Source organism: Apiospora marii, assembly GCF_038362585.1.
Source record: "Apiospora marii strain CBS 49790 chromosome Unknown utg000012l_segment0_segment0, whole genome shotgun sequence".
Classification (NCBI taxonomy): domain Eukaryota; kingdom Fungi; phylum Ascomycota; class Sordariomycetes; order Amphisphaeriales; family Apiosporaceae; genus Apiospora; species Apiospora marii.
This window is the reverse complement of record NW_027117383.1, coordinates 842,114-855,890: the sequence shown is the minus strand read 5'-3', so window position 1 is coordinate 855,890 and position 13,777 is coordinate 842,114. Positions and strand designations below refer to the sequence as shown.

Below are 13,777 nucleotides of genomic sequence, written 5' to 3'. Positions count from 1 at the left end.
TTAAATCTTTATTCTTTTAATTTATAATATTTATTTATATTTTAATAACAATTTAATTTAAAATAAATTTAATCTTTTTATTAATATTTTAAAGCTTTATTATAAATAATAATATTAAAAATAAAAAATATTTAATATTTTTTTTAAAATAATTTTATAAAAATTATAATATTTATATTTTATTAAATATAATATATAAAATCGATTTTTAATATTTAAAATAATTTTTTATTTAATTAAATTTTATTTAAATTTATTTTTCGTTATAATACCTTTAAATCCTTAAGTATTTCTATATTATTTTTATAATATAATATATAAAATAATATTTATTTTATTTTAATAAATATATTAACTTTTAATTATTTATTTTATAATTTATATAATATTTCTATATTTATTTTTTTAATTCTTTAAAATATTCGGTTTTAAATTATTAATAAAAGGTTTTTTAACGATAAAAATAACGTTATATTATCTTAATATTAAAGTTATTAACGTTAAAGTTATTATAAATTTAATTAATAATCTCTTTAATTAATATATCGATTTAATATATATCGATTATTAATATTTTTATATTATCGTTTTATAATATATAAATTAATTTATTACGAAAAGGAGGTATTATAATATAATATTTAATATTATTTTATTTTATTATATAAAAGTTATTACCTATTAATTAAAATTAATTATTATTAATTTAATATAATTAATAATAAACTTTTAAATTTATATATTAATTAAATTATATATTAAATTCTTTATTTAATATATAATATATTTAATAACGTTTAAAATAATTAAATCTTAAAAGTTTTATATTCGTTAATAATAACGTAATTTATAAATTTTATAATAAACCTTTTTTAATATAATATATTATTTTTTAATAAATATATAATATTTTAATCAATATATATTTAATATTATTATATTATATTTTTTTAATAATTTATTTTATATTTTTATTTATAAAAAGTTAATTATAATTTATATAATTTTCGTTTTAATTCTATCTTTAATATAACTTTTTAATAACGTTATTTTTTATTAAATAAGGGGGTAATCTTTTTTATATAGCGATTTAACTTTTTATTAATTATTTTTAATTATATAAATAGTTCTTTATTAAAGGTATTAATAACTTATTTAACTTTAAATTTATTTTATTTATTTATATTATAAAGATATTAATATAATACTTTTATTTTATATTTTATTTTTTATTAATTATATTCCTTAAAAAGAAATAATTAGAAATTTTTATACCTTTTTTAATATTATATTTATAAGAAATATTTAAATTATAACATAATTTTTATTAAAATAATAAATTTTTTATTAATATATTATTTATATAAATTATAGATCGATTATTAGATATAAAAGAAATAGTACGTTATAATTATTAATTAAGCGGGGGATTTTAATTTATATTTAATAAGTTTATTCTTTTTATTATTTAAGTTTTAAATTTATATAAGTATTTAAAGTTATTAAACTTTTTAAAGTAAAAAATTATATTAAACGAAGTTTATTAAAAAAGATAGTTCGAGTATATATTTTATTTTTATAAAAAATAAAATAAATATAGATAATATTATATTTTTAAAAGCGATTAATTATTTAAGTTATTAATTTAAATATATTACTTTTAATTATATTATAATCTTTTATAATTTATTTAATTAACAGTTCGTTTATATATATAAACTCGTATAAATTTATAATTTTATTAAAGAAGTCGATATTGTTATAAGTATTTTCATATAATATAATAATGGCGTCGTAATAAGATTAATATAAGAAATAATAATATTATAAGTAAGTGTAGTTAATTATTTAATAATTTTAAAGCGATAAATATTAAGAATTTATAAGCTTTAAATTATTAAAAAATTAAGTTAATAATATATAAAAAATTTATATTTATATTAATTAAATTAAATAAATATTAATTTAATTTAATTAACGATTTAAAAGTTAATAAAAAAAGTTAAGAATTATAAAACAAATTATATATTTAATTCGATAATATAAATCTTATAAAGTAAATTTAAACGTTATTTCTAACTTAATGGACTTTAAATAATAATATAAATTTTCTTAAGTAGATTTAAGCGTTATTATTAATTTAATAAATTTAGAATAATAGTTAAGAAATTATTAAATAGATTTAGGCGGCGTAATTAATTCGATAATTTTAAATTATTATTTAAGGAGTTAATGGGTAGATTTAAACGTTATTCTTTAATAATCGAATTTAATATAATATTAAAATAGTTAATAAATTAAGTTAAGAGGTATATATAAATTAAAGATATTTATATAAGCTTTAAGGATTTAATAATTAAAATAAAGCGCGATTAAAGGTTTAAAGTTAAGTAGGAGGTTATACGAGAAATAATTTAATAAAGGTACAATATTAAAAGGGAATAATTTTTTAACGTATAAGCTCGGCACCCCGCAACGCCCCTCCCCCCTCAACGCCCCCCCCCTCTCACTACGAAACCCTTATATTTTAAAATAATGAAATAAATTAAATAAAATAGATATTAATAAACTATAAAATATGTTTAATAGGGATTTTAACGTTATTTTATTTAATTAAGTTATATTTAAAAAATAAAGTTTTTTAAATTAAATAGAATTTATTATATTATTAAATATAATAAAATTATTTAATATATATTAATTTTAAATAAAATATTAAATTTATATTATAACTTTAAAACTTATTTTAAAAATAAGATTATAAATTAATATATAAAAAAAGATTTAATATTTTATTTATTTTCTTTTTTAAAATAACGTTTATTTAAAAATAATCTTTTCTTTACAATTTTATAATGAAATAAATAAAATATTAATTACTTTTTAATTTTAAATATTATAAACTTTATATAATATTATTATTAATAATTATAATAAATTAAATAAAATGAATTTTTCATATTTATTTTTATTTTAATATATAAAATACTTATTTTTTATTATTTAATAATTTATATTAAATTAATTAAAATAGATAGAAATTAACTTTTATAGTTTTTATATAATATAATATTATATTTAAATAGATATTTTTATTAAAATTTAAAAATAAAATTTAAAAACTTTAAAATAAATTAATTAATTTTTTTCTTTATATTTTTAATAAATAAAATTAAAATCTTTTATTTTTAAAAAAAAATAATTATTAATTTAAATTTACTTTTATATTTAATTAAAATTTTAATAAAATCGCGTTTTATATATATTAAATAAAAAAAGAAAGCTTAATAATTTAAAAGGTTAAAATTTTATTTATTTTAAAACTATATTAATTATAATAAAATTAAAATAAAATAATAAAGTTAATATATATTAAATACTTTTTATTTATTTTTAAATTTATTATTTAAAATGTTATATTATATATAAATTATTTTAAAAAGGGATTTTTTTAATTTTATATAAAATAAAATAAAATAATAATTTAAAAATAAATATTATATTTAAAGATAAAAATAAAAAAAATAGTAAACGATTTTTTAAATTTTCAAATCCTTTCTTTATAAAGTTTTAAATAATTAAAATATAAAATTAAATAATAAAAAATTAAATTTATATATATTATATTTATTTTATTTTATTTTAAATTATATATTTTATATTATTAATATAAGTTTATTAATCTTTTAAAAAGTTATATTAAATTTTATTATTTTATAATTTAAATTTATTTATTACTCTATTTAAATAATATATTTTTAAATATATCTTATCTAATAATTATATCTATTTTATTTATTTTATTATAAAGCTTTAAAGTAAAAGGGTTTATTTTTAAAGGGGGGGGGCGTTAAGGGGGGTGGGGCGCTAACCGGGGGCCGAGCTTAAAGATTATTTATTAATATAATTTATTTATAATAAGGCGATTATTATAAAAGAATTTATATTAATTAATTATTAAGGAATAAGGTAAATAAATTAATTAAGGGAGGGTGGTTATAAAAAGAAAATATTACTTTATTTAGATTTTATTATACTTGGCGTTATATACTGCCTTATAAAATGGTTAAGAACCTACTTATTTTAATACATTAAAACACTGTCGGGTCCCTTTAGTTGCCCGCACAGGTATTGAGTACGGGTACTAACGTCCACCTGTTACCTAATGTATCTGGATAACTTTAAAACCACAACCATCAAGTTCCAGAAGAAGCCACTCGTTCGGCAACTCAGTCTTATCCATTTGTTGGCCCAAACCCGCCACCGTTGCGGACATGGTTCGTACCGCTACCAACAACAAGGACGAGGAGGTAGCGAAGGTCACTACTGCTCGGGCCCTCGCGATCGTTGATACTGCTGATGCTGCCAACCTGCGCGAAGAGCGCGCAAAACGCTACACCGCCAAGGCTGATGCTACTTCCTGAGCAAACGAGCACCTCACCGCCAGCAGCCACGTCGCCGCAACCAGAGCCGTCCCTGTCATTCTAATCAACCGATTGCAATTGGCCGTCACCATTGCAGCCAGAGGACCCGCGGCCTCTGGCACTGCCTATCCCTTCTTCCGCGGCTAGGCGTCGGCCAAGCCCTCCGTTTCTACAACTAGGAGATCGTCGACGCGTTTGCTGTCCACGGCTTTGTCCGCTCTGCCAAATCTACCGCACGCTGCTGTTAGCGTACACCGTCAGTGCGCCGGACGCGATGGCGTGGCGGGGTATTTCGGGACCCTCGGACTTGAAGCGGCCGTTGCCACCGGGAACGCCGCGCCCCTTCCCGTGTCAGCAGCAGAAATATAGCTCAATCCTGAGTCTGAGCCAGAACCCGAGTCGGCGACGGCCAGCACTGCGTTCTCGGCGGCGGGCTAGAACTGCCCCATAGGTAGCGACCATGCCTGCGGGCGCCGCCAAAAGGCCAGTTGTCTCTGGCACCGCGTGTCTCCCTTCCCGAGAAGAAAGCCGGGGGCGAGGACGAAAAGAAGAACAACGAAGTCTATGCGTGGCTGTCCCTGCTGGCGAGCTTCAGGCTTATCGATTGTGGCCTGGTCTTTCTGCGTCTGATAGTCTCACGCCACTAAGTGGCTACCGCCAACGTATTTCATGAAGCCCGCCGCGATCGAGTCTGGGTCAGGAGTTCCTGATACTCAGTGGTCATCGCCGTCGTCACCAAGACTCGCTCGGTTTCCTGCCCCTGTTCCGCGCCTCCCGCTCCTAGGAGAGTACGAACACGAAAAAGAAGAGCGTCGAGGTCTACGTATGGTTGTTGGCTGGCAACCTTCGGGGTCGTCGATTGGTCTTGCATATGGCGGCACCGGTGGGTTCTCTCCGCCGGCAGCACTCTGTGGCTGGTGGTCCAGGAGGTAATTAACGCCGTCGCTGCCGCCGAAGGCCCCGTCGCAGCTTAGCATCAGACAAAAGAGTATGCCCGTGCGCCGAAGAGACGGTCGCTGGTCTTTCAATCAGAACAGATCTGTATGCGCTGCCTACACCAACGCGTTGTTGTCTTCCAAAACCGGTGTTGTAAGTCGCTCTCAACTATATGTCAGCTTCAAGGCGCCTGCATGAAATGTATTTACCATAGAAAGCAGACCATCAGCATCAACCTACAACTAATATGAGTACTACGACTACTGGTACTACCACGAATACTACTACAACTACCACCACCATTGGGACAGCATCACCAGCGTAAGTTGAAGTAGCAGAAGCAGTAGCATCAGCGCCACAATGGAGGAAAATTTATAGTGTGATAAAATAGCACAAGCTGATCAACAGCCTTACTTTCCACCGTATCAAATGAGCTCTGGTGGTACTTTACTGGGGCAATGTTTAATTATGTAGACATGATGGGCTGTAAGATGCGGCCTCCGATCGATGTCGTCTCTGAGCCTCAGGATTGGCCTAGAAACGAGGGTGCGATAGCGATCCAATAGATGCATAGCGTAGGCTACGTTTTGAATCCATGAAGACCGTCCAGCATCGGTTGCGTGTTTCGACGGCACTGGGCATACCACCCTCGGTTTAATTTTGCGTTCCTGGGGCAGCCTGCTCCCTGCACCTGCCTACTTTCTGCCAAGGCATGTGAAAAGAAGATTGAGGGAACAGGCGGAAAAAGGTCCGGAAAGACCCACCAACACACCTGCTAGTGAGAAGGCCCTTTGGAAGCAAAGCGATCAATGTTGTTAGTGATTCTTGGCCTCTCAGTAACCCCGCCCTAGGGCCCCGAAAGCATGGGCTTTGGGGAAACGGTTGGGCCCTACGTCAAAAGCGACATGGCCAAACAGCAGAAGCCATGCCGGGCTGTACCTGCACGAAGTAATGAACTAAACCTATTGAAGTACGTATGAGGTAAAGACGTACAGAGCAAAGTCAAACCCATTGATTTGAAGAAGGAAGGAAGTCGATGCAGTGCAGTTGAAACCCCGCTCAACCAAGCTCTCAATCGTTGGGAGTCTGGTTGGCTGATTGTTGTGCTTTCGTTTGCCTTTGCCTCTTGATCCGATGCTTTCTTTTTTCACATCAACTTGAATAATTTCTTTCTGCATCGCTAAATGCATTAGCAAGTCGAATTTTGTTAATATCATTTTCCATTCTTCTTTAGCCCTTACATCCGATCCAGTATGTCAACCCTTGCCTTTCGAGTTATCGACTATATACTGACCGGTGGTGATGCAGAACGTCTTTTATTGGTAGATTTGCCTTTGCTGCCGCTGCATCTACCACTGCCACTGCTACTGTTACTGCTGCTGCTGTCAAAATGCCTTCTTCGTACGTTCACACACCCTATACTCTGATCGCGATACGAATCGACCGAAGCTGCTAACAGTTGTGATACAGCTGGACCGAAGAAATCCTGGGGGCTCTGCCCACCACCAACAACAACAAAAGCACCAGCACCAGAAGCACTGCCACTGCCACCTCCACTACCACCACCAGCAACAGGAGCACCACCAGCCCCGCCACCACCACACCAGCTCCTCCCGCTGCCACTGCTGCTACTACTTCTGCTACAATGCCTTCTTCGTACGTTCGCACAACCTACCCCCTGAGCGCGATATGAAGCGATCTGAGCTAATCATTTGTGATGTATAGTTGGACCGAAGACATCTCAGGGCCCCTGCCCACGACCTTCAGCACTGGCGCCGCCCCCGCCAACAGCACGAGCACCACCCCCGAGCTCGTCACTATCACGGGGGGCCAGCTCAGCGCCGGCGACACCGGCGCCACCGGCATGCCAGTGACTAGGCGCTGGGCTGGCTCCGGCGGCAACTCTTGTCCACCAAGTGGACTAGGGCCTTCGCCGCCCACTTGCAATTGTGGGACTACTCGGTCCTAGAGGGTGTCGCTGCCGTTAACGCCGACCTAGGCCTGCGTATTGCTAGCGCAAAGGGCTTCGCCGGGCAAGTAGAAGCTGCCGCCGCCGCCGCTAAGCTAGTAGCCGCCACCAACCCCGACGCCGAGGCCCGCGCCGCCATCGCCCTCGTCGCCGCCGGCTTCGCCCGTGCCGTCGCCGAAACCGGCGATGTGGAAACCGCTAAGAAGGCCGCCGCGCAAGCCCTCGACATGGCCGCGAGCGCCGCGGCTCTGCTCGGCAGCAACAGCAGCAGCGACAGCGGCAGCGGAAGCAGCCACAACAACAGCAGCAGCAGAAACAGCAGCAGCAGCAACAATAACAATAACAGCATTAAAAACAATGGTAGTACCAGAACCAGTACCAGCAGCAACAGCAACATAGCCACCACGTACGTTACACACCTTATCCACTAAGCATGCTGTGAAGCGATCTGAGCTAATGAGATAAATTATATAGCTTCTCGCTTTTCACCAACGGGTCGCTGTCCGTCAAGACCTCTCCGCTGCCTGCGGCCCCAAGCAGCGTCAGCAACAAAAAGCACCGCAACCGCAGCTCGCACGGCTTGTGCAGCCGGCGGCTGCAGCAACAGAAGAAGCAACAGAACCAGGCGTTTTTTCAAAGGGGAGAGGGGTCATTATAGAGTTAGAAATGGCGTTGACTTTGCACATTTTGTGCACTTCATAGATGAGGGTAGTATCGTTATCTTGAATTAACACAGACCAGGGATCAGACCAGGTATCAGACCTACAGACTTCTTCTTCCTTGTGACTTGCTTTTGTTCCATTAAACGGGGACCTTATCCAGGCTACCTTTCAACCCAATCTCCCGCTTATGCAAAAATCGAATGGCCATAGCTATGGCAATCAGAAGTATCGCCAACCCCAACGTGGTCGAGTAGCCCTTGGGATACCGCGGGGCCTCGACCTGCTGCCAGATCAGGAGCGGGAGCCAGGCCTGGAAGACGTAGGCCATCATATTCATACTGCCGGTGACGATAGCACGCTTCTCCGTGTCGTCATTACAAATCTCGTGGGCCCAGGCGAAGGCGAGCCCGCTGATACCGCCGCCAAAGCCGCACATCAGGAAGCAGGCCCACTTGAATCCATTGGGAATGGCCCAGGCCGTCAGCCCGCCGTACGCCAGGATCTTGACGAGGCCCGAGAAGACGATGGGCGGCCACCGGGCGCCGTGGAAGATGGTGTCGGAGGTCCAGGCGTAGATGAGGGTCGTGACGATGGAAATGACCTCGGTCAGGGTCGGGTAGAGGTTCACCGCGCGGACGTCGTAATGCTCGCTCTTGAGCCAGAGCTGGAAGGCCGGCTGCGAGTTGCCGCCGTTGCCGTTGTTGAAGACGATGTAGAGCAGCACCAGCATGTAGATGTGCCAGGTCGAGAAGATGCTGGCCACTTTCTTCTTGGTAAAGGGCTGGCGCGTGGCCCGTCCTTCGAGCTCCATCCGCCGCTTGGCGAGGGCGATCTCGTCGGGGGTGAAGTACCAGGCCGTGGTGATCTCGGGGATGTCGGGGAGGAAGAAGAAGCCGGCTAGGGCGATGGGGAGGGAGACGACGGTGTTGGTGATGAAGAGCGATTGCCAGCCGTGCCAGCCGTTTACGCCGTTGAGGTTATGCGAGCCGGCCACTGGAACACTGTTAGCCTGCGTTTATTCCACTGGCGATGTTTGACGGTGGGGGTACTTACTGAGGTAGCCGGAGACCATGGATCCCACGTTGCCCATGGCGTGGAAGAGACAGGACCTCTTTGCAAGTTCGTCCTTGCGGTACCATGACCCGATGATGTACTGCATTCCGGGGTAAAAAGTACTTTCTGCGAGGCCGATGAAGAAACGCAGGACGTAAATCTGGGTCGGGGTGTTACATTTGATCAGGAGGATCGTTAAAACGGACCATGTCACCTGGATATATGTCAGCGGGATGATCGGACATTTCCCACGTAGGGATGGATGCAGCTCACCTCGCAAAAGGGGATCCAGTAGCGGGGGCGGATTCGGGTCAAAAGTAGGTTGCTGTCTCATTTGTCAGTGGACTGCGATACTCTTCAGTCTACTTTGGACATCTTTCACTCACCTCGGCAGCTCCCCGATGACATAGCCGACAGTCCAACACGTCTGCATATAGTTCAGTTCGTTGCCGTATAGTTGGAGATCCTCCTTCATGCCGGATACGAATGCGTTGTTGATGTTGACCTTGACTACACGTTAGCGTCTGCTTACTCAAAAGCTCCAGATTCAGACTTGCCTGGTCGAGATATTTGATGAAGTACCCGAGCGAGGCCAGCGTCATGAGAGCGAGGTCTAACTTGAATAAAAACCGACGCTCCTCGGGAGACTTGTCAAAGGTGTCCCATATGTATGACTTCCATGACCTTTTGGGTTGTTCCTGTACATTCATTGGAGACGTTACGTTACCGACATCCCTATTAGACGCACTTGGCGACGTGATTTCGGGCTGTGGCGTCTTCTCGGTCTCCACGTCATTGAGAATCGCCATTGTACTTGATTTGATATTCTTGTTGAGTAGGCGGACGCTGGGGCTATCTCCTTAGTCGATTCTCCTTGAGGTATGTGGAAGCCTTTATAATCAAGACACGGGATCTATACGACAAGAGATTAGTTGGATCTCGCAGCATCAGTCCCAAGCCTTGAGGCCCCGCTGGCCAAGTGATAAGGAGGCCCTTGGGATTGATGCCTGCAGGAGTCTAGCGGGTTTATCTATGCATAATCCCTCAAGTTCATCGCATAGAACCCCGACAGCGATCTCCTCTACGCGTATTGGGAAATGAGGGGCATCAAAGGCAGTTGATAACGGGCTGCTCTTCTCCCTGTAGCAAGTCACACAACAAGGGGGGGTAACGTGGTGCCTGTGCAAATGCTGGGGACTTGGCACGGAAAACGCCATCTTGCATTCCATTGCGTGACGGCCTTGGCACGGCAGATTGCCCAAACACCGCATGGCGCAAGGTCGGATTGATCCAACTAGATGCGGCAACACGGTAGGTGGGGATGTCGCCATTCTCGGCGGGGATTGCTCATCTTACCCCCTGGATTAAAGCCGAACACCCCGCGTTCGGAACACATACAAGCCTTGGAGCTCTACCACAACGGAAGAACATGACCAGACACTCTCTTTACCATTCCTCGTCTGTAGAAACCGCTCTCACCTCGAAGATCTGTAATGTGCGTACTGATTTAATTCATGATACCGTCCCCCTTATTCCAGTGCATTTCTCTTTCTGACCTGCTGGCTGTTTCAGTCCCCTTCCCACTGCCTTTGTTAAGATATAAGTTGCTCAAATCGTAATCCTCAATCTTTCAATGGAAAGACGGCTCAGCTGTCGAGCATCTTGGTTTACCCCTCCGGGTGTCGTAGATAAAATTCAAACCTGTCGGTACGGTTTGGGATATGGTACATGCCTAGTCGGTGCCTCCTCAGGCTTTTGCGACGTCTCCTCTCTTGCATATCTTCATAAGTCCTTTCGAATTGCTCCGACCTCACCTGCCTTTCAACTTTCATTTTGTCCCTCAAGCGCCTGCACTCTTCCTCGGCACTCTTCCCTTGGGACGGCAGTCGAATTATATCGTCAATGCTCAGACCAAGCCTTATGCACGCGTCTACAGTCCGATAATCGACGCCTTGATTCTGGAGCCGCTTTGCCTGCTTTGCCGTATACGTCCACTTGCGGGAGTGGAAGCCCTCAGACGCCCACGACCTCTTGCACCGCTTCGACTTCGTCCGGACGTCGAGGCTGGCTTGGAGCTGTCGGATCACGGAGGGCCGTATGCCCTTCTTTACTGCCATAAGGAGATCCCGCTGGTCCCCAGGTCTACAGGCTTCGGGGTCGGCGCCGTTAGCCAGGAGAAAGGCTACCTTATCCGAGTGGATACCAAGTTTCAGAGCCATGGACAAAGGGGTATGCCCATGCCTACTGACTACGTTGATGTCTTGAGGTCGTTTTTCAAACGCTGCACTCAGCAAGTCCAATGGCAGCACGTCCGAGCCAGCGATATAGTGCAGTATGGACAGACCCAATTTCCCAGTGTTGGGGTTTCGCCCTCGATCGTCGCCCCCTAATTCCCCCTCTTGAAGGGGACCAGGCCGACTCCGCGCCCAATCAACCATCTGAGAGTTGCTTGATTCTTCGACGCGTCGCTCACGGCATGGAACATGCAATATCTCAACAGTTCCTCAGGGAAGTCGGGGTGCGATTGAAGTATCAACTTAGTACATGGGAGGAAAGCATCGTCTTCCATGCAAAGCCCCAACGCGCATGCTTTATACCCATTGTAGTCAGGGGCTATTTGAGTTCTCCAGAAGTCGTGGCCAAGCCGAACGCCCATCTTAACGAGGCGTAGGGCATTCTCGTGCGCGTGGAAAAGGACGGCCCATAGCAAAGCGTCACGACTTGCCTTGTCTCTGAGCGCAACATCGGCCCCGTGGCGAAGGAGGCATTCGATAATGGCAACGTTATTTGGGCGGGCTACCGCCCACATGAGAGGCGTGCTGCATTCCAACTGTTCCGAAACTGTGTTGACATTGGCCCCCTTTTCAAGGATGGTTGCCACCTATGGACTCGCGGTGTCAGCCGTTACTCTTCTTGAAGTTAACAGTGTCTTCAAATGGAAGAATAGAAATTCCTCGAACAGGAGGCTACTCCATGGATAAACCTTCAAAGTTGCTTACCACATTTTCCATACCCATGAAGCACGCAAGATGGAGCGGATGCACGGTCCACTCGAACTCCGTGTCTTGTTCATGGTCCTCATCATTGGCGATCTTGGCGATTTCGACAGTTCTTTCATTGTCATAGAAACTGTTAATGAGATATTCGGCTGTTCCGGCATGGCCACGGAGGATTGCTATGACAGTAGCGTCCAGACCAAAGTCTCTTCGAAAGCAGTGGATGAAAAATTCTTCGGGGAACTGCGCTATCGACGGGTTGATGTAGCGAAAGACATCACGGAGCTGATGATCGACGGTCCCGGGCACGTTCGCAGACCATGTAGCGCCCGAAAGGGCGGTCATGTCCGGCATCACACCGCCATGCCGCACTTGACTCAACAGCTTGAGGATGCCGGTGTTGCCGTACCAAGCGGCAAAGTGGATGGCGGAGTTGAGAGAGTCCAGATGCTTGAGGAAGATGTAATCAGGCCAGATGCGTTCCGCCACAGTGATGGTCCTCTCCGCGACCGCCTCTGCTCCCGCCACAGCGGCCCATTGCAGAGCAGTGAGCGGTCTCCATTTGGGAGCCGACAAAGGACGGAGCCAAGTTATCTCCACATGTTCTTCCCAATATGCGAGATCAAACTCGACATCTTCGGCGTCATCTGAGTCGTAGGGCTTTTCTTCCATGATTACATGCCAGTCTTCTGCATTCGTGGGCTCGCTTTTGTCGAGGCACGTCTTGTGGAACAGCACGTCCGTTCTGTATATTTCAGTCTCCAAAAGTTTCCAGTGATCGCGACAAGTTCGTGCCAGGTTGAATACGTCGACCGGGCTGTGTAGAAATGAGTGTGCGGCAGCCCAAAAGATGTCACCGGGTAGGACCTGCAGAATGGTAAGTAAATGCCTTTATGGAGATAAATTGAACTGGGGATGTAGGCATTCAAAGTACCGTATTGTCTTGCCCGGTCTCCCTCGTGCTTCCTACAGTGGTCTCCTCTGCGTACATCTTGACTTTGGTGGCCTGAAAGTATCTGAGAGTTTAGATTCGGCAATAATACCTTGGTCCATACCGATAAATGACCAGATTCCTAGATAAAGAGAGTCTCGTTGAAACTGTCAGACAAAGACACCATAACCGTACATGGGCTGAAATATGGCCTGGTCATTGAATGTTCTTTGACAAACTGGATCTATCCTCAACGGGCAAAAATGTCACATTATCCAGGAATAAACGTGACCGCTTTGCAGAATTGTGTATACCGATCAATGATGAGATTGAGGATTGTGACGATAATTACAATATTACATAAATCTAGAATACTGATGCTGACGTTGGTGCGGCACGTTTTCCATTACCACAGACCCGTCCATATGATACAATCCGGGACAAGCAGCTCACTGAAAAGTCTCATTTATGATGCAGATAGAATTTGCTCCTTAGAGGACAGACACGATGTCCTGCCGCTGGGTATCTACTGGTACAGTCCCGATATGACTATTCGCGATCAGTATGAAAGTCCTTTTCAAACAGTGGTTCTCGGTCAAGGAAGTATAGATCTTTGGGTCACCGCGGACAAATAGGCCATGGAGATGATCTCAATCAGGGATATCCAATGTGCGGTCGCCACGAGATGGAGCCAACGGAGACGGCGGAATTTATCACTGCTCTGAAAGTAGTTCAGAGCGACTTGCTTTGAGCGTTTGCAGTCATCACAGGGGGGAAGCTATGGGGATGTGTTTGCGCGAGTTCAG

At 40.8% G+C, this 13,777-nt stretch overlaps 3 protein-coding genes across 3 annotated transcripts; 1 reads left to right on the top strand and 2 right to left on the bottom strand.

Annotated features, from left to right (window-relative positions):
• Positions 1-6,223: 6,223 nt before the first annotated feature.
• On the top strand, positions 6,224-7,987 carry PG985_015078 (uncharacterized protein; the record flags this gene model as incomplete). Its single annotated transcript, XM_066834844.1, has 6 exons — positions 6,224-6,330; positions 6,687-6,761; positions 6,831-7,016; positions 7,086-7,230; positions 7,278-7,735; positions 7,804-7,987. The coding sequence occupies 6 exons, from the start codon at positions 6,224-6,226 to the stop codon at positions 7,985-7,987; spliced, it is 1,155 nt and encodes a 384-aa protein (XP_066677454.1).
• A 143-nt stretch (positions 7,988-8,130) lies between these two features.
• On the bottom strand, positions 8,131-9,895 carry PG985_015077 (major facilitator superfamily transporter; the record flags this gene model as incomplete). Its single annotated transcript, XM_066834843.1, has 3 exons — positions 8,131-8,984; positions 9,045-9,369; positions 9,431-9,895. Coding segments are annotated over 3 exons (1,644 nt in total), but the record flags the coding sequence as incomplete, so codon positions are not given.
• Positions 9,896-11,430: 1,535 nt separating this feature from the next.
• Positions 11,431-13,031, bottom strand: PG985_015076 (uncharacterized protein; the record flags this gene model as incomplete). The annotated part of the gene is made up of 3 exons (XM_066834842.1): positions 11,431-11,863; positions 12,102-12,907; positions 12,975-13,031. 3 exons carry the CDS (start codon positions 13,029-13,031, stop codon positions 11,431-11,433), a joined length of 1,296 nt encoding a protein of 431 aa, XP_066677452.1.
• Positions 13,032-13,777: the final 746 nt, after the last annotated feature.